The following is a 21,785-nucleotide window of genomic DNA, read 5'->3' on the forward strand; positions in this document are numbered from 1 at the left end:
AAAGAAGTCAACAAGGTAGTTAGTGTTAATCTGGTGAATACTTAAACATATATAGTAGAGCGCTGATTCACCACCATTCACAACTATTACAAAAGGAATGGAAAATATGGAGATAACGCAGGGACCACCCACTGTTATTTTGCATTGAATACTACAATATCCAAATACTACAAGGTTATATACTTATTTTATTTTGAACATCAGCAAGTTCTAAAATAATATAAAAAAATTGTGTCGACCAGAAATCACATGACCCTCTGCAGTGTCTTCATGGACTCCTATAGGGGTCGCAAATCCTTTGTAAATTCCGTCCATGTTTCTGTTAACCGATTAAATTACAGTGTTTTGCCATACAATCAGAACATGATCAAAACACTGTTTTATAATGCCTCCCTGCTCAAAAAAATATGCATGTCAGCAGTTTGACCCACATTGGTTCACATATCTGTGACCTGGTATGCAGTAGGTTAGTGTACAGATCAAACCATCAGAAAAAGTCCTGATGTAACTTTCCTTTGTGTGACACATATACTCTAAGGTCCTTATGACCTACGGTGATACACTCTGCCCCCTGGGACCTTGAACATTTTTTTAACATGGCTGACGTGGTCTAGGGTTTTGGTTTTTTTTATCTTTAAGAGCAGTGAAAAGTCTCTGAATACTTGCTCCTGTTTTTAGCACTTTATCTTGGCGATTAGCTTGGCGATTGATTTTAGTGTTCTGTTTCCCTAGTTAAATGCGGCGTGATCAAATAGGTCTCTCTCCAGGCCAGATCTCTTATCTTAACATATTTATCTTAAGATAATTGAAAAAAGAAAGGACTCTAGAGCAGGCATATTCACGCTACAATGAAGTAACACGATAAGTACCACCTTGATTCAACTACACAAATGCACACACAAAACACAGCAACTGCCAACCCAAGTTTAAACAGAAGTCAGTGCCACTAAGGAGAGCCAAAGTAGTACCTCTGGTACCTATACCATAGTTATGAGAACCATTGTTTACTTTAATACATGGAGCTGAGGGGAACTGACAATGAGTTTGAGATATATACATACATATACATATATATATTTACATTTAAATATTTTATATAAATATATATATAACATTAATATGATGGGAGACCTATTGCCTCATATTATTAAATTATCATTGTCAAACTGAGTATGAATATAGCGGACTAGATTTTTTGTTTTTGCAGACTGATACATTGCTTCCTGCATTTCGTTAAAAGTAAAACATTACATTACGTAACACCGGATTACGTTACATCTTTCAGACATATCAAATGTATGTATAGTCTTTCTTTCTGACAGAATATAGTTATGTGTGTAGATTTTATTTACATTAACGTTTATATTACAGAGTTTTCGTGCATTATCCTTATAATGCTGTAATTACTTATTAAAAGCAGCAGGAAATTCCAGAGGTTCTTACATAGCTCGGCAGGCTTCAGAAAACGCTTCAACTCGACGTCCAGCCAGTCCCGTCCACTGGGGCAAATCTGAAAACTTGAAAAATGGTTTAAAATTAACTTCATTGAAAAGTACAGCTTACATATTTACTACCCGACTGAAATAAGGAAAAAACGGTGCAAAGTACACACTAAATGAATACCAAGAAAAAGAGTAAATCCGCGTCGTCTGCTCTAGTACATTTCTTATCATGCTGTTATCAGTACAGGAAGTATCAGGCATACAGTGTCGTTCAAAGGTCACCAAGAAGCAGACGTAAAGATTTCAAGTTATTAACGTATTCTGTCCTTGTAGCGTTTTTGTGTGTTTTAACGTGCACAGCTGTTTTTATATTTATGGCTCCACAAGTCCGGCATATGCGAGCCAATTACCTGCGCTGCAATTGCCCACGTGATAACAGTGAGCCAATCATGTGAGTAAATTTCGGCGAGTATTAACTCAAATAAGGGCTATAATGAGGGAGAGTGTGAGAGTGTGGGAGAAATAAGAGACGAGATTGTTCAACAGTGGAGTTCATATACACGTCTTACACAATAATGTTTCAAATTGTTCCTAAAATTCTACTCTATAAATATATTTGCTGACCACATACAGGTGCTGTAGCACACATTACAGTTTTATCGTACTGCTTTATAAATCTATTGACCTTGTGGTCACCTTCGCCACGCCAAGAATGTTGGGGCAGCCCAGGTTTTAAACAGCTGTTTATTGCAAGCAATTCGGTTAAAAATAATAATAATAATAACAAATAATGAGAGATAAAATGCATTTTTTTTACTGTGTTGAAACTAATGTTGGGTTTCCACATGTTTTTTTTCGTTTCATCCACGGAGATTGCCGAGCACCCACGTGTGTCACTTGTCATTGATTTGCTAATTTGCCGCTACCTATAAACGCATTGCATTGTGAGGAGATTGCCGAGCACCCACGTGTGTCATTGTCATTGATTTGCTAATGACCCCTCCCCCGCTACCTATAAACGCATTGACAGAATATCTGCCAAAAACGCTCGGCGGCTAAACTATACGGTTATCCTCGTATGCATTGTCCGTGTGAAGACTGCGTGTGATTGCAAAAGCGAGAGAGAGAGTGTGTGTGCGCGCGCGCCCGCTTGTGTAGAAAGAGCATGCGTGTGCTCGTTACCTCTAATGTGTGTTTTATTTTGAGACGAATGTGTCAAAATGTCAAAATAGCAACGAGACAGGACAAGCAGCCACCAGCAGAAACAAAACTCGGCGCCCATGATAGTATAAATATGATTATTTAGACATTTATCCTTGGACTACTTTTGTTAGAACCTTGAATTATTTCAGTTATTTTGTGTGTGCGATCCTGTTTTAAATTGCTATTATTACCTACTCAGTCCTGCTACAATTTGACATAATACAATTTGGACAATTTGGTCCATTTTGTAGAGGAAGCTGATCCCTACAGAATTGTGAGAACATTTCCCAAACGTTAGAGCCAAATGTCAACGTACAGCTTAAATAATCCATTATACGTCCCACGTTGAAGATATTCACTGTGAGTCGTTGCAATCCACACTGGCTGCCGACAGAGGCGCAATCGCAAATACCTATAATGCCAGGCTTAATGACTCGAGGAAATACAGTGCATGGTCCAAAACAATGTTGAAATTCAAGTTAGGTTAAAATAAAACAACGATCTGCTGCAAATTTAAAGAACAAATATTTTAGTCTCTTTTAATTGACTGGATAATACCAAATAGTTTAAATGATATTTGGGTTATTTTAATGATTTAATCACCAAAGTATGAAGGAAAATAACCTGGCAGTCATTTTGCAATAATAATAAATGAAACGCGGGGATTAGAGCGTGCGTCCCTCTCTTCTCCTTATCCGTCTCGGCTTTAGGACCCGGGTGCGGCAGCAGCAGACACCGGTTGATGGGATTGATGGTCCACTCTGCATTACACACATCTGATAATTACGCCACACGGCACAAAGCGCAATAGTTCGGTCAGGTCAGCGTTAGTCCGAGGCAGACTGAGCAGACGGTGAAGAGTCATCGCGGACAGACCGCAGCAATTGTTTGTTTGTTTGTTTTTTCTCCGCCGTCTGTCCGTTCACGTCACCCCGCACCGTGGCAATAAGAGCCGTCCGTCGCTCCTCGTCTCACCGGCGACAACCATGAGCCAGAGGTTCACCGTTTCCAAGCCCGGCGGCGAACGACGCCCCTCCGGTATCCAGGGTGAGGTGAACCAGCTGTTCGAAGATGACGACCCCCCGGCCGGCGGCAGCAGCGACGCACAGGACGAGGACGGTGCCGGCACTGAGGTGGTCGTGGTGCTGAAAGGTAGGCAGACACGCCGGCTTCAATCGTTAGCTGTGGCAGCTACAAGCTAACTGGAGTGATGCTTGTGACAGTGTTTGCACAGCGCTGTCTGTGATTTGAATGTTTACTAATAACCACAGACTGACACCGTGGGTGTTTGTGAAAGTAGCACAAAGACAACGTTAATTCCGTAACAGGTGTGTTATTAACACGTGCAAATATGTTTTTGTGGACGTTCGTGTACAAACACGTTCAGGACAGGTTTTGCTTTGGTTTAATTACACGCTTTATAACGTTGTTACTCAAACAATGGTGGTGCTGTAGAATGTCTTGAATTTGTGTGCGCCCGCTGGTTTGGTTTTGTCATTTACATGACAGTTGTATTGCCGTGTCATTGTACAGCGTGGCTTTGGCAAATGGTTTGAATGAGAATCTGTTTTTCCACTGTATTTATTTAATGGTTTTAGTTGAACAGGATAGACATGTACTGCTGTTTCAACTGCTCATACTGGTGGTATTTTCTATGGTGGAAAACATCATAGAAAATGCAGTGTGTTATACATTGCTTTGTGATTTGTGTTAATATCACCACTGAACTTTGCTCTGAAAGGCAGTGTCAGTGAATTTGCTTCTCAGAACACTCATCTGTCTAAACCTCACTTTCTGTGACCTTTATGTAAATGGTAGATATATATACAGGCAATTGGATTAAATTGGTGCTATTTATGAATGACAGTCACACCTAGTGGCATCCTTAGTGGTTTCCTTATTTATTTATGACATTGTAGCAATAATATAGAGACTTGACCATGTCAAGTTCAAGTCTCTTTATTTATTTATTTTTTTCTATTTCTCATTATTCTTGGAAAAGCTGTATTTACCTGTAGCTTACAATAATTTGCCTTGTCCACTGGGATTTAGAGCTTGATTTTAAGGATTGTTCCCACCCAGTCCAGTCATTGTAATTTCCTGGGCACTTTACAGAAACCATATCAATAAATAATGTAAATGTAATTGAATTTTGGATTTGAAGAATCATTGCACCCCAGTGTTTAATTTTAGAAACCTCTGCGGTCATCCATTTGAAAATGATTTCTCTGCGCCTGAATCGATACGCTCGCTCCGGTGATAACGCTGCTGTACGACTGACATTTCCCATAAATGTCTCTGTTGTGCTGCTTTACAGTGTCTGTGCTCTCCTGCGACGTCCACTGCTGCAGTCACACTGAGGCTTTTAGTGTAACTTTGTAGTCTTTGTTGTCTGTCTAACCTGTGAAAGACGTCGGCTGCTGTCACAATACACGTTTATTTATTTAGTTTTATTTGCATAAGTCTGAAATTCGTTCCTTATACTGTATGGCGTACATACTTACTCACACTCCTTATCCTGTGCCAGGAGTCACCACTGCGGAATTCTTCTATGCCAGTGAGCCACTAAGGCAATGGTTCCCAAAGTAGGGGGTGGGCCCCCATAGGTGGTTGTGTTGTGGCAAGGCAGGCACCATGACTATATATGTATATATATATATTTAGATATATTGGTATATATATATTTATATATGTGTATATTTTTTATATGTGTGTGTTTAAATATACATATGTAAATACTGCTCTCAGTCGTTCCTCTGGAAGGTGAAGTTGCTGATAAGAATGTATAGAAACGCATCTCATGATCTCTTTGACTTCCCCTCAAGTGATAAGGAGTGCTTTGTTGAAGGGCATCCTCCCATATAGGCTTCATACAAACTGCGTTGCAGGCTTGTGGACAGGTGTCTCTGCATCCACAGTCTTGGTTGCCACGGCGACGCAGTACCTTTTTATGAAAGTAGTCTCACTAATGGTTTTTCAGTGTGTCGAAAACACTTCAGGTCAGGCAGGTACCATTAAAAACCAAGTCTGTCCTAATGGTCCGATCTCCCTCTTTCCTGTTTGTAGCACCGTGTCCTTGTTTTTTAAAGAAAGAAAAATGACAGATTGAATAATGTTTATCTTATAGGAGAATGTGATTTGATATCTCTTATTGCTGCTGTAGATTTAATGGAAATGCAAGTTAAAGCTATAGCCAACTGTGAGTTCATCTCTGTATCTAATTAACACTGCAATATTATTACAATAGTACAATTACTAAAAGGGTGTTAGGAACTTGTGTTCCTGTGTGTGTGTGGATGTAGTTCTATATGCTGCACTATTGTAGTTGTCAGTTTTGTTTGTAATCCTATGTTTACCACGGCACTCTGGTAAAGGTGGGCTATCTGAATTCCCTCAAAAGCCCTTGATTTATGAGCCTGTTTCCATTGATCCAGTCAAAGGTGTGAGCTGCATCAGCTCTGCCAGCCAGTGGGTTTGATGACTGGCTGCAGAAGATCCTCTTCTAGCTGCCAAGTGGTGTGCTTGTTCTTGACATTGCAGGGGTAAGAAGGCATTTATCTTGTTTAGATATGCTGGACTGAGGTTTGGACTGCGGAAGTTTGTAGGTCTGGCTGATCTTTAATGTGCAGCAGTGGTTCTTAAGCTATGGTACGCATGCCACCTATGGTACCTAGATTATTTTTAGGGTACACTGTACTTTTAGATTTTGATATCAAACTGTCCAACTGGCAACTTAAGGGTTTCAAAAGCACTGGAGTCGTGCCTGCGAACTTGAGCTCTGAAAGATGAAGTGGGAACAACGTGTCCGTTTCAAGCAAACCTGTAGTCTTGAAATAAGCACCAGTGAGTTGATGTCAAACCACTTTCTTAAATTTTCTTTTAAGATTCAGCTACGGTACAATCATGGTATGTTTTGATGGAAAGGTTTTTTTTTTCCTCAAAATGGACAGCAGGACCAGGGTCCTTCAAACATCACGCATTGCCCTTGAAATTCATATAACGGGCTTTTAATCCTCTTAAAATGGAGTGCCCACCCACAGAGCTGTTTGCTACATCTGGCTGGCCTTTTCACAGAACACAGAGTGTTTTGTTAATGAAATACCTCATCGCAAACAAAATGTACCAGGAGCTGTAACAAACCCGATTAAACCAATTATCGTCTTGCTGGGGAAACGGCCACTTTTCATTACTTGGTTCGTAGTTATTTGCTGAGATTTAATGGTTGAACGTGCAGGTTGCATAGTTTCTTTGTTTTGGGACTGGATTGTCTTTACAAGTCTGACACAAAATGGCATTGAAAAGCTGGGATCACTGTAAGATGGTCCAACTGCAATTGCATTTGTGTTTTCTTCCTATTTGATGGCTGTGATCCAGAGCACTGGCTCTCTATTTTCATGAAGTATCTGAGTTAAAACGAGACAATCAGAGAGAGTAGACCACAGACCTCAGAGAGGTGCTAACAAACACAGACACACACACACACACAAAGGGTGATTACAACAACCCACTCTTCCACTGCAGTGGGAGGAGATCTGATCATGTCGCCCAGCATCTGCAAACCCAGATCTAAACACATTAGATTGTACTCGTGTGTGTGTGTGTGTGTGTGGACATTAGAAAACGCCAGGTGTGGACATGTGTCTTAATTTAGTTAAAAGTTACAAACGATTTAACGTGCAAAAATGATGATGCAAAACGGACAGCATTAAAAAAAAAACCCAACTAATTTTAGCACCACCACATACCACACATTTACATTCTCTCCATGTTCACAGACCTACTCTCGTCAGTTGTGCATTAGAAGAAAACCACTTTAGAATTCCCACTCTCCTGATATCTTTTCCATTAACTGTGGTCCACCGGAGATCATTTCAACCTTCCATTTACCTTTCTCCGTCATAATGCCTATGTGCCGTGCTCTGCAGTAATTCCATTAAATGGCTGATTTTTCTCCCTTCAGAAGAGCCATTGATTTGTAATCCAGCTATGGCCATTAAATGCCATTGCTTCTCCGCCATCGCTCACCCTGTTTTTCCCCATCTCTCTCGCAGTGCACACCATCAATACAGTTTGAATCAATACAACTCATAGGCTATTATCTATGTAAGTCATGTCCATATCCAATTTTCTAAAGGGCCGTTCAAATGTAATAAAATGGTCAGAGGCTCAGGAGAGAGAGAGAGTGTTGTTGTGCCGTTTGCCAGACAGCAGAGGGCAGCCTATGTAACGTTTTAACGATGCAGAAGGATGTAATGTATGCCGTTTTTTGTCGTTGCATTATGTTTAAGTTACAGTAATCGAAACACTTTTTATATTTCCTTATGGGCACATATATCTGGGCCATGTGGTTGGAGTATACGTTAGATCTACATGGTGTGTGTGCTAGAAAAGCTGGTCCGGTAGAGATGAATGAGAACGAGTGCATGTCAGGAATTAATTGCTCTGCAGTGATGCGGATGTGCAGTATTCTGCTCGAACAGGAGGGGGCACTTTTGTTCTATCCCTTCGTCTGTGCCTTTACAGTGGATCAATTTTGTTAACAGATTATGTTGCAGAAAAACCTGATAAGAATGAAATTAGTCAGTGTAATGTTTAATGAAAGGTGTGTGTTAAGCAAGAGATGTGAAAATGTGTGGGCTGCTGAGAGTGAGGAAAGGAGAAGATGGGAGGCGAAGGGAGAGCGGGTAGAAAAGACAGAAGCACAACAGAGAGAGGGGGGGGGCAAATCTGCCTTAGCCTAGAAATCCTCGTGCCATTATGTAACTGTCTGCAGACAGGGGGAGGTGTGTTTGTGTGGGTTTGAGACCAATGGATGGAAGGCAACAAAATCTGCCTCTCATGCGAGCAAGCTATGGGGCAGACCTCAGTGACAGGAGCATGACATGAGCAGAGAAGATAGAAGTAAAAAAAAAAAAAACTCAAAACACACACACCAGGGAAGAGAAGCCAAGGATTTTTCTCAATCTCCGACTGTTACACATCGGTGGCCCGTCCACAGATAAGACAGACACGGCTCAGGCTGTAGCAGATGCTGCTCCACAGCCTTTTCAATGGGGATTTTAGTCACGTCTGTCACCTCATATTGTCACCGAAATTAATATTCCACACTGATTCAGCACCGAAGAAACAGCCTCAAATGTCCTTTACGAAGGGCTTGTCTTGATGAAAATTACCTTGGACCATAATAATATTTGATCTTAAAGCCACATGGTAAAGGGAGAGGTCAGTTCTCGGATCAGCAGTTGGATTCCTCAGTGGAACTGTTTTCCCTTCCTGGTCACTTTAAGTCATGAGTTTTGCACAATTTTTACCTGTTAAAATTTGAAAATATTTATGATATAGATATGATGTCGAAAGTTTTCCATCAGCAACAATTTTCTAGGAAAACCATCAATAAATGCGTACCAAAGTGGTGAGCTCACTAGCCTGATGGTCGTTCTATAGGGAGTTCGGATGTTGTCTGTTTGTTTTCGTAGGGTTTCTTGGGGAACTGTAATGGGCCGGCGAACAGCCCAGGGTGTTTGCCTGATGACTGCTCGGATTGGCTGTTGCTCAGTGGCAGCAACGGCAGGTCATCTAACCCTGACCTCCCTCCCTCTCTGGCGCCTCCATCCTCCTTTTCCCTAACCTCTGCTGTTCCTTGCCTGTCAGTTCTGTCACCTGTCTTATGAGTTAACAAGAGATTAATATCTATGGGAACACACACACACACACGCTCACACACAAACACAAATGTGTTCCTCCGTGTCAGTTACTGTAGACCAACAAACGTGGATGATATTTTATAAATAAAGGAGTGACAGGTGCCGCTGGAAAAAACACAACAAAACATACCTCTCTATTGAAGTTGGTTTCATTTTGGAAATAGCATGACACTCCCGTTAGCTGATGCTCATTATGTAAACATTACATCAACATACCTCTCTATTGAAGTTGGTTTCTGCTCATTATGTAAACATTACATTGTATGGCATCACGACTGTCCGTGGTCCTGTTGTCACAGAATTGACTTTGACAATGAAAATGCTGGCCATTGACGACAAAGTGAAGCCAACTTCAGCAGCTATGAGTTTAGCACTTCAACCTTATGTGTTGTTAAACCTTTGTGTTATAATGACCTCAGATGTTGTTTAGTGATACACTGCGTGAGCCCAGCAGATTGAAGCACTTTCAGAAGTGTATTATTTATACTACAGTAACAGGTAGACTATTACTGTGCCTCTGCCCCAATTCTGAAGCAGCGGTGGTGATACTGATGTAGCTACAGGCTGCACCTGTGTAATATACACAGGAGAAGAACCCAGAATGATATTTTAAATAATCAATCTATTAGTTATTGGTTATTTTTAGTGTGTTATAATCCGTCAGCTCTGGTGAAGTTGGTTTCATCATCATTCTGAACAAACTGCCCTCTCTCTCTCTTTCTCGTTCTCTCTCTCTCAGCTCAAAGCCATTAGTAGGTTCTTTGGGCAGCCAAGTCTCTCAGGACCTGTTCTCATTTAGAGCCTGTTGGGCGCTGGGGTTGCTGGGCATCACATCCACCTCTAAAAAATTGCTAGACTACACTGCATTTTTGGACTTGAACCAAAAAGAGCAGCATTTGGACGTTATGCTTTTTAATAGGTCAGTATGAAGATTTATTGGACACAGCTTGCCACCATGTATCTCTGCCACATGGCGTGAAACTGTAAAGGGTACAAGTGGCTGTGTGTTATTTGTTACAAGCTGTGGGCTGGTGAGGTGTGGGAGGCAGAGAGCAGTGATGCAGGTCATGGATCCCCATGGGGCTGAGCCAGCGCTCAGGAATAATAGCAGGTTTCCCCCGCCCTGGAGACCACAGCACCCTGTCCTTTCTTAGTCTCTGTCTCTGTGGTTAGGAGGGATTTCGGGGAGCTGAGGCTGGTTGAGGAACAGCCTTTACACACATGCTCTGAATTAGAAGCCTTTTTTTTTGGGATGGAGTGGTGGAAGTGCTGGGTGCTGCAGTGCCGCAGGTGGGGAATGACAACCTCACTCAAGTTGTTCCACAGTCCATTTTCTTATCATCGTCTGAAGATTCTGTCAGCTTGTTGTGCCTGGGGGTTCACACATTCCTCCTATTCTCATGCAAGCTCCGACACAGTGCAATGTCAAGAGGATGACGATGAGGTGGTGTTTCTCCAACACTAGCTTTAGACACAGACGGTGTGCAGGAGAATTATTTTAGGGCAAGTTATAAATAAAATTTGGTATGAAGTTTTCTTTTTTTAACATGTAGTACTTTGAATTGGGCCAGGAGATGCTCTAACTTTTAAAAGTGGGTTCCTGTATTCTTCCTTATGAGGTATTTCATGATGCGTACCGTGATCGCAGATCATGGACATTAGACATTGATCTGTAGTGACAACAGATCACCAGCCACCTAACTGCTGTTTCCCCAATTTGTTTTTTGTAGCGCCCTTCCTTTATAGTAGGGATGTGGATCTTTGGGCGTCTCACGATACGATTTGATTCCGATTCTTAGGGTCATGGTTCGATTCTCGATTCAAAATCAATTCAAAAATTGACACATAGTGGTTCGATTCTCGATTCAAAATCAATTAAAAAATTGACACAGTGCATAGCGTGTCAGTAAGGCAGATTACAGTATTTTATGCAGTTTGTATAAGAATGTGATTTTTAAATGAACTGATTCCAATGATGTTGGACATGGAGCTGCCTGGTGCATGTTGATAGAGGATTTATGATATAGAGGCAGATAATCGACTGCAGCGCCACCTGAAGGGAGGATTTATGATATAGAGGCAGATAATCGGCTGCAGCGCCACCTGAAGGGAGTATAATACATATATAGTATATATAGTACAACATACTGCAAAAAATCCAGGTTTGTTAAAAGTTTTAACACCAAATTCAAACTAACTTCCCAAAGAGAATCAATCAATTATTAATCACGTGTTATTATGGCTGCAGGGCAACATCAGAAGGTATTGAGTGAAATATGACTCTGTAGGTTTCCTTACTGAGGATACTGTCTTTGTTTCAGATATCTCTTCAAGTAAATATCAGATTTGTTTTACTTTAAACATCACATGTAAAATTAAACCAGTCCTTTCTGAACAGTACTCTACTGTAAGTGTACATTGTACAAAAATCTTGACATCACTTTGGGGAAAAGGACTACAGAACGAACATGTTTATTATTTAACTGATTGCAAATCCAAGACTGTGTTAAAAATTGGGACAAAATGAAAGAAAATCGAGGAAAGTTTCTCTTCTCTCATAGCTGTTTAACCAACCAGACTAATCACATATGCTAACCATCTCACTGAATGCATGCTAACCATTCTACACTCCCGGTGATAAGGTTTCCCACAGGGCTTGATGCAATACTACTGTAATACTTGTAATCCCCACTGTTCGTCTTTTTTCAACACTTGTTTTTTTTTTTTTTATCTTTCTGTTCACTTCAATTATCAACGAGCTTCTTCTCAAATGAAAAATCCATCTATTTAACGAATCGCCCGTCAGTGTTCTCTCTAAAACCGAATCTCCAAAGAGTAAAAAAAACAGCCTGAGTTGCTGCCAATTTAGCTGTGTTTTAGTACTAATCGTGGTAAACAGTGACACAATCACAGAGCAAGGTTCCAGGTCTGTGATGTAGATCAGATTAAACCATGGTGGTGTATAAGGCTGTTATCAACCGAAGAAAGTCGTGGTCGACTGAAGCCGTGAAACTGAAAATCGACCAATCATGCGCATGTTCTCGCACAGAGCAAGACTACACAGAAACAGAAACTCAGCTTTGCTGCATGAGACGCCAATAAAAATATTAATGTAAAACCTTTACTAAGTTCATTTTAAGATAAAAAACAAACTTTCAACAAACAAACCAGATCAAGACGAGTGCAGAAAAGAAATAACTTGAATAATAAAGCAGTGATGGAGTAGGCTTAACAGCCAGTGTGGGGTATTGGGCTGTGATATGCAGACTGTTGGTTGCAAACTTTTCATTCAAGGTTTTTCTGTTATCTATTTTTTGTAAAATGTTCCCACACCGTGGATGTCTTTGACGTGGTAGAGGAGACTGACTGCAAATAAAATGCTCAAAATTAAAGAAATATTCAGCAAACAACCGGACCTGGGCTTTCTACTAGGTTATTCTGTGTTTCTGGGGGTGGGCTAATCTAAAATAGTGAAAATAAGCGGCGTGTTCTGAAGACAGAGTGTTACCTATGAAATTTGGTGCTTTCTGAAGACAGAGTGTTACCTATGAAATGGGGCGCTCTGAAAACCAAAAACAAAATATATCTGCTATAACAGTGTTAGCATACACAGCTAATACTACAAATCCTACCAGTGTATAGCGGCTATATACTGGTGATCTCGCCGGCCAAATATAATCACACTGTGGGCCAGATTTGGCCCCCGGGCCTGAGTTTGACACACGTGCTCAAGGGCTACTACAGTGTTCCTCTGTGAGGTTAGTGGCCTGTTTGTTTAACGTTTCTGTTGTTGTTTAGCACACATACTGTGTTGATAGCACCACTTGGTGAACTTTTTGTTTTTCTTTTTAATAAATAGAATCAAGTTTGTCAGCAGAACCTGAAGTCTGTGGAGAGTCACTGATCTCCTCCTCCTCCTCCTCCTCCTTTTGTATGTGCAGCTCCAGGTCACTTTACCTCGTCTGACTTCGTAATGGATGAATGGCAAAAGCCACCCGTACGTGAATAGGTGTTTGGCTGGCTTGCGTTGTAATTGCATGTGGAAAAGAAGATGGATGGACTGCACTGCTGTGCGTTTTGTTGGAGAGCCGTCGGATGTACGGCTTCTGTCATGGGTTTCTGGATCGTCCAGGGTTATGTCTGGTTAAAAGAAACCCTTTCCTACCCTCTGTTCCCCGTCACAATTGTCAGCAGTTTGAGGTAAAACTAGATGAATGGCAGAAAAGGTATATTTATTGCCTCTCACACACACGGACACACACTTTATCACATTGCCTCCATTCATCTCCCTTTGATCTTTGTTTTTCTCTCCTCTCCAAACTGTCTTTTCCTGCAACTATTACCCCTCTCTCTCTTTTTTTTACTTTATCAGTTTCCTCTTCTCCCTTCATCTTCTCTCACACTTTTCCTACCCACCCCCTCACTCTTACACCCTCTCTCCCCTTAGTTTTGGTGCAATGCAGTGGCTCCACCACCACATTAGAGACACAACAGCAGTGGCAAACAAGATCTCTCTCTTTTTTTCTTTTTCACTCTTTTAATCCCTCACTTTACCTCTCACAGTCTCCCCGTTGTCTTTTTCTCTTTTGTCTCTGGCTCATTCTGTCTCTCTAGTTTACCCCTCTCTCTCCTCTCTCTCTCTCTCTCACACACAGACACACACACACACACACAGCACCTGCGTACTGTCTTATGGTGCCTATTTTACGTCCATATTCTGCCCTCTGCTCACTGAAGAGCAGTAGACGACGCCGCAAACAGAGGCAACCACGACCATTTTCTTTCCCGAGAATCTACACAGGATAGACTGCAGAAAATGGGAGTCATAAACATAATCCTTGCCCTCGTTTCTGTGAGGAACTCTTGCTTATTTCCATATGCTCACAGGAAGCTTTCAGAAGCCCTGGATTTCAGAAACGGTTGCAGAGGAACCACTTACTCAACCCCCGCGTTTGATGGTGCCTTGATTTCTCACGTGTAATGGATCTTAGGGGGAGGAAAAACAAAGCAATATTTGTTGTTTATGTCGTCTCCTGAGTCACATGGGTCCAGTATCCGCCAGGGTTCAGAGATGATTGGTGTGATGTCATAGCAACTAATGGACTCAGCAGTTTTGTCAAGTTTCTCTCTTACATTTATAATATATCATTTCATCAAAAAATAAAAAAACATCATCTTTTTTACTCAGATTCTGATTAATCACAGGCAAGCTGTTTATTGATCACGATTAATTGATAATTAATCAACCGGGCTGTCAAGTCATTTTTTATGCTGATTAATCACGGTGCAGCTGTGCATTAATCAAAAATTATCAACTAAAAATGACAAAAAAATGCTGGAATGGGGATATTAATAACAGTAGATGAATGTGTTTCAAACCTGATTTTATGTGTGACTAATTCAAATAGAAATGACATTCATGGAAAACTCAGCAAAAGTATACCTTGCAGTTTAGCGCCGTGGAGTTGGTGGATGTTTTTTTGTCATTACAGTCCATCTTGAAGATGGCTTTTAAAACGCCTCCAGAGTCGCGTTCCAGACTTTGTTAAAGTAGTTCAAACAGACTTGCTGCCCTGCTTTTGGTCTGATGCAAGCCAGGTGTCTGAGCGTCAGGTTGAAGCCTCCACAAACGCGTACTGTTTCCAGCAGTGTGTGCAAATAACAACTCGTAAATGTCTTTAAAGCGTCAATAAGAAAAAGATCGTCCAATTATTGGACATCCGGTGTGTGTCTGCCCATGTGTTATAATGCATTCAATATTTGTAGCTTGTTCATTTTATTTCATTTAATTATCATGGTCATCAGTCTACGCAGTATACATACTTTCCTCCAAAACAAGTCAAACAAAAACAGATTTAAGAACTGAAGATGGTTCCTTCTCTCTCGTCCTTCAACCACTATTTTAATAATTACTCATCGGTTACATAATTACTTCACTGTGTGGGGGTTATTTTTAAATAATAATTCTCTTAGTCATCTGTAATAAACAGATGGTAATCATTAAAGGTTCCTCTTCACAGTCCTCCTCGCTCTGGCTCTGTTCTGACTGACCATTGGACACATGATTGGACATCATGTTCTCAGAACCAGTCTTGGTCTAAAGTTTAGAGCCAGTCTGTAACACTGGCCAGTGACCACACTCTGGAAGCCTTTATATAAAGAATGATGTTTAGTGGAAACTCAACGTAGCCCTTTATATGTTCGTGATAGTTTATATTGTTGTCTACATGATTGTGCCGGTAAAGAATTGGTGACCCGTCCAGAACAGACAGAACATTTTTTAATGCTGGTGAAAACTAATTCTGCTCCTGCATTCAATCCTCACAGAAGTTACAGCATAAAAAGATCCACTGTATAATTGAAAGTCGGCTTCTATAATTTACAACAGCCCGAGAAAAGTCAACAGCTCTCTCTACGAATGTAATATTTAATAAGAAAAGCAATGTTTTGTTTCCTTCATTCATTCATGCATTCATTCAGTGGACAGCAGATTAGTCTTTAATCCAGGTTAGCAATCTGGGTCTTCTAAATCTACTGGTGCTAGAGACCTAAAGAATCATGGCGTACAACCGCAAAATGTAAACAAAGCTGTCTTCTGCATAAAGCGCCACGTGACAACGTACTCGCCCGCTGCAGTCGCCAACTAGTTCCTGTGCGAAGCAGTTATCGCCCGCTCCAGTCGCCAACTAGTTCCCGTGCGAAGCATGACTTTCTTAATAAATTCAGGGGAGATGGCGACGTAACCACGAAACACTGCAGTTTGAGTTTTTCATTTCTCCCAGAAAAAACACACATCACTTCCCCAAGCTTTTTCCACATAAAAAACGGAGAAATATTTGTAATTCCTCCAGGTCCAGTCAAACACGAGGTGTCTGCTTCTGTAGCACGTTAGTGATGCGCCGAGCCAACGCTGCCGTAGAAGCATAAGCGTGTAGCCGTGGATACGGTTAACCTGGTGTGAAGAATTCCTCATTATGTTTTGAGCTATTTAAGGCTAACACCAGCACTTGTGAAGCCAGTGATTTAGAATTCCATGTATGCGTTACATAATGCTTTTGTCTTTCATGCTTCAACTCTTCTCTAGATGCTGGCATAGTTTATTAATGAAAGGAATTATGTGTGTGTGAGTGAGTGTGTGTGTGTGTGTGTGTGCTTGCCTGTGTGTATGGTGTTCAGTGTGTGTGAAGCATGTATCTGTAGCCGGTCACGTGTGAGTGGGAGGAGATTATGGGGTTTTCTGCAGCCTGTGCACTTGAACACTTGACATGAGGAGCATGACAATGGCGCCGACCACAAACATGAAAGGTCAACGATTGTCTTCCCTGAAGACCTATAATATCCCGTCACCGTTCTCAAGCATTAGGCATTCATGCCAGATGACATATGTGACATGTTGTGCAGTGACTCAATGCGGTGCCGTGAGTTAATGGAACAAAACAAAGCGCTGCGTAAGTCCGGCTGAAATGAGAAATCAGAACGGCTCCGTTCTGTTTACTCACTCTTATAGTTTATGCCGTTGAAATTCACCAAATTACTCCTTTATGCAGTTAAGTTATCCCCCCCCTGGTGAGTTCTTCACAGTTCCTTCATGGGTATTGACCTGAAAATAACTGGAAAAACAACATCATTGGATGAATCACCTTATTGTTGCGCAATATTTTGCCATGGCAATGGAAAAGAAATGGATCATACTGTAAAAAAAAAGAAGTTTAAAACGTGTATGAAATGTAATCTGTAACGGCTGTTAAATTTACTCACGGGCCACTTAAATATTCTGAGGGTGTAAACAAACACGATCCCTTGAACCCAGATTGCAGCTTAATGGAGATCAATCCATTTCTTTTTAAATAACAGCAGGTTAGATGTATGTGTTTCCCCTCTTGGTTTTATTTGGTTTTGATCCAGGTAATGCATTTATTATATCGGAAAAATGTCAAGTTAAAACCTCCAATATCTGTAAGATCCACAATACGTGGGTGGATTCTAGCTCATTCTACGTACATATTAAAATGGACTGAATTTTACACAATTGTGTCACAATGAAGATGTTCATTTTAACTGTCCTGGTTTCAAAGAATTGCTTTGATTCTCAGTCATCCAGGTCATGTTGTAAACAACTGGACTTCTTCTTTCAGCTTCGAAAGACGTTTCGTTCCTCAACTGAAGAACTTCAACAGTTTCTGGTTGCTAAATAAATAATTAAAGAGGGAACCCGAGTAGTTACATCTTAAAGAAAGGGGACAATCTTTCAAGGATACATTAGGTGCATGTTTTGGATTAGGAGGATGGGTGGTTTTAGAGGGGATTGAAGGAAGGTGTCTATGCCCATCTGGATTCCTAGGAAGTATAACTGCTCATCAACACTGCGGCAGTCTTCTCTAGACAGGTGTGACCACATCGACTCCCATATGTATGTGAAGTGTTGAAGTACAGGTATGAAATGAGAAAGGGTCATAAGTGAGTATGACACAGTGATGATGTCCACAGAGCTGTGCTGTCTTTTAAGGTGGTTTATCTTTAACAAACTCTGTCGTGGTAAACCAGCGCAGCCTAACGTCATTTTATCAACACCCTGAAGTGTTTCCACATACACATTAGACACTTTCAGTCTTCCGGAACTGTCGACCAACTCACAAACGAGACTCGGGGGCAGTCATCAATTTCATCGATTTAATCCAAGCTCGGACAGAAAATGGATTTTGGAGCCAACATGACGACGGTGTGCCCACTGTGTTGCCTAGTGGTGTGGAGAAAAACTGTTCAATAAATAAATAAGTTGATAAAGTGACCTGTCGACTGGAATTTGGTGTCGACAAATTCTCCTTGCCGACCGCGTCAACCGATCACTGCAGCTCTACATGAACAATCTTCTTTTGACAGTGGTATTGATTTTGGATAAATTCCTCGAAGATGAACTGTTTCTGTGGTTACAGCCTCACCTCACTTTCCTCACTTTTCTCCCTTTTCTCCCTTTCTCCTGGCTGTTGTTTGAAACTGACCTTTATTACACACCACTTTTTAAGGAAATCTAATCAAGAAAGAAAATTAGTGCCGTTCTTCTTTGATCTCCTTGTTAGCAACACCAACTTTATACTGTTTGAAATAATTTGAAGTGAAAAGGTCAGACATGAAGAAATGGATCAGCCATCATCAGTGGGTCAGTGAAGCCTTAAAGTGCATGGAGCTGCCTCGTGTGGTTCTCCTCTGCTCCCAACTCCCAGGTCAAATTAATACATGGCCTCTGCACTTGTCAGCAGCTTATGGTGAAGCTGTCGCTCTTTATCTCCTGCAGAGTAGTTTGTCAGCCCAGAAGTAGGAAGAGGCAGATCTTGTCCAGAGTTGGTTTTAATTGAAATTGATTTTCGTCTCCAGCAGAGGAAGCTGCTGTTGTAGATAAACAGCGTTGTAGGGTTGTGTGTGAATGTCCCTATTGTGCTCCTTTGTTGTTTTTGGAAGTCTCATAATTTTATAATCTTACCAAGCCTTTCTTGTTAACCTCTGCTGATCGTACATGCTGTATGTAGGTCGGGATGCACGGCTTGTCCTGACACCATTTTCTCCAAACGGATACAGGTGTGATTAACCCATACTTCGTTTCAATAAACATGCAGTCCACTGGAAGGTGGCGTTATTTATGTACTAGCCGGGGCTCTTAGGTGAATGGGGTGACGTGCAAAAGGCTATTTCAAGACGGTAGTTCTGTATTTAACAAAAGTCTTCCCACTGTCACTACATCACACAATATATAGATAAAATAAATGAAAATAATGTAATAAAATGATTGACAATGGGTCCTCAGAATAATTATATTTCTACATAGCAGAATTTATTATTGTTATTATTATTAGGATCAGAGTGAATGATCTTTTAATATAATATGTTGATAAAGTCTAATACTCTTTGTCAGATACTAATTCTGTTCATATATTACTATTGCATGTTAATTCCCTTTTCGTTTCCTTCTTTTACTGCTGTCATTTTCATCATTAGCACTATAATATTTGCACACAAAGATCAACTACCCAGACTTTTTGTGTACAACTCTAAAGAAATTGAAGCAAAAGAGTCGAACCCACAGACGGCTGTGAAGTGAGTCAGATGTGAAGTGTATTTATTAGTTTTTCCAATTACACTAAAACGATAAACAACTTGCCCGTCCCCACTGCTGACATGTTGCCCTCGGGGCAGGTTCCACAGCACCACTATTACAGCCGTGGGCCATATGGTGACCACCGCAGACCAACTGATGGTGTTTCTCTTTGATGTCATAGTCAGCTTAACACAAAGCTGCTCTTTCATTATGGTCTGATGTCAGCTGAATCATCCACTAAACCCTCTGCTATGTTTGGACCAGGGATCCCTTGTTTGTTTGTTTGTTTGTTTTTGTCTCTTCTAATTCTAAAAAACCTGCGACAGAGGAAGATATCACCAGCAAGACATTATTTATTTATTTATTTATTTAGGTTTGCTCTCCTGTTATTCAGGCGAAGGAAACCGGCATCAACGTCACAGTGTGCTATAAATGGATACGCCTAGGATTCTGTGTCGTCAAGGAAACCATTTAAGGATGATGTTTAAAGCGGTTGACATTTGCTAGAGGTATTAAGTTGAGTTGAAAGCGGTTGACATTTGCTAGAGGTATTGAGTTGAGTAAGTTGAGTTGTGTTCATGTTTAAATAAAAAACAAAAAAAACAAAAACAGTTTTTTCTTTTTTCATTTTTGTAAAGATTTGAGAAAGCCCTGAGTTATGTGAAATCACTTTACTTTGGACTCTGCGTGTTTTGGCTTGACTACTGCTTGGCAGGATGTGGGATGTAGGAGAATCACCTGGTGATTCATATCTCTACTGTGCTATCCAGCTTAGTCCAGAAACAACTCATCATGAGGAATCCCAGCAGTGAATGGCACTTTCTCAAAGCTGAACACTTACGACAGATGGGTCGTTACACTTTATGCGTATCAAGTAATATGCACCTATTGCTCAGCAAAAATGAATCAAGTATTGCGTTTTTTTTTTCTTTCTGCCAGATGTGTTGTTAATTTGGTTTGAATTGGTCTTTTATTACCTCAGGCTCGCTGAATATTTTGATCTCCATATATCTACTGTGATAGATTCCATTCTAATCGCGGTTTATTTTGTGCCACGTCTGCTTTGTCAGGTTCCTCCTCCTTGTAGTCTGTGTTCTCCAGCCCTTATCAAATCCGAGTTAATTAATGAAAGAATAATTAGCCACGCTTAATAGCTAGCTTTTGAAATCTTTTAAAGTGCGCACATCCATCCCGCACACTCCTTGCAACTCGAAATACTTCGGTGCGTGTCTCTCCCCGGTGGATTCGTAAGAGGCTTACGCATACACCGAACATTGATTTGATATTCTCTGCTGACATGTGCACGCTGTGATGGTCATGCTTGTAATCCCGTTGGCTAAATATGCTTAGCTGTGAAAGCAGATTAAGACGTGGCTGTGTTTTCTTGGTCAGATATTTCCAGTGGCTTCAATGATCTGGAGAAGAAAGAACTTTTGTAACATCTGCCCGTGTTTTGTTGTGCTTTAGCATAATCCACAGGTCTGGCCGAGTTATCATGTTTTAGTAGTGAGTCTGAACCGATTTGATTGCTAAGTAAAATATTGTACCTAACTTATATCTGAGGGGTATAACATTTTCCCAAATTTTGAAATCTTGCAGTGATTTTTTTTTTTCAGAGTACCTCAAAATTGGGTGATAAAATAGATTCACGGGGAAACACTGTGGATCAATATATCATCAATTATCAACAGGAAACTGTGATTTTTTTTTAAATAGTGTTAAATACATTTTGATTGAGTACCATGTGATAATAGATTCACGTGTGTATAAACCATTATGTATAAACCATTTTTGGAAAAGAATTGTGTAAATATTACATAATCCCAGAGTGAGGCGTCTATTTTAGTACGATGAAATTCAAGTAGTGTCGTTGATGAGTTCAACACCATTAGATTTCCCACAGGTCTAATTCTGGCTCCATCTGACTGTACAGTAAATCAGATTAGTGCTCAGCTCTTAATATTTTATTGTTGCAAGTCTGAGGACAAACAGCGATCCATATAGACACACAAAGACAAAACCATTTACCTGCACATGTGAATACAGTATTTGTATTATGCATTACATTTGATTTCACTCCAAATACTTTCTAAGTTCTCACCATTACTACAATTCAATTGACCATTCTGCAAATACATGTTTTTTTATCCCCACAGCTTGCTGTCTGCCCTGCTGCCACGTGATTGGTTCGTTTTCCCAGTAGCAGTTCAACAGGCGTTCCTCAAAAAGTGGCGATAAACGTCACTTAATTTGTAGAATATGTCTAATTTTAAACTAAATAATTAATGTGCGTTTGTAAAACACTGATAACTAAGGCATGATTTTCGCTGTCAGAGACGAGTCAGG

At 40.6% G+C, this 21,785-nt stretch overlaps 2 protein-coding genes across 4 annotated transcripts in view; one reads left to right on the forward strand and one right to left on the reverse strand.

Annotated features, from left to right (window-relative positions):
* The window catches only part of nat8l2 (N-acetyltransferase 8-like 2), a 3,343-nt gene extending 1,459 nt beyond the window's left edge, over positions 1 to 1,884 (reverse strand). Inside the window, exons 1-2 of one of the 3 annotated variants that reach the window (XM_025059768.1) lie at positions 1,706 to 1,884; positions 1,444 to 1,517 (exon numbers count right to left, since the gene is read on the reverse strand). The gene's annotated coding sequence lies outside the window, so the exon portion shown is untranslated. Of the gene's footprint in view, positions 1 to 13; positions 1,423 to 1,443; positions 1,518 to 1,623 lie in introns of those variants that run through there. The other 2 variants (XM_008321139.2, XM_025059769.1) reach the window with 2 other exon arrangements.
* A 1,370-nt stretch (positions 1,885 to 3,254) lies between these two features.
* LOC103386749 (solute carrier family 12 member 5-like) overlaps positions 3,255 to 21,785 on the forward strand; it is a 114,891-nt gene continuing 96,360 nt past the window's right edge. The window contains exon 1 of the mRNA XM_008321158.3: positions 3,255 to 3,797. Within this exon, the coding sequence (XP_008319380.2) occupies positions 3,632 to 3,797 (166 nt within the window). The 5' untranslated portion in view covers positions 3,255 to 3,631. The remainder of the gene's footprint in view (positions 3,798 to 21,785) is intronic.

Source organism: Cynoglossus semilaevis, chromosome 11, assembly GCF_000523025.1.
Source record: "Cynoglossus semilaevis isolate Cse_v1.0 chromosome 11, Cse_v1.0, whole genome shotgun sequence".
Taxonomy (NCBI): domain Eukaryota; kingdom Metazoa; phylum Chordata; class Actinopteri; order Pleuronectiformes; family Cynoglossidae; genus Cynoglossus; species Cynoglossus semilaevis.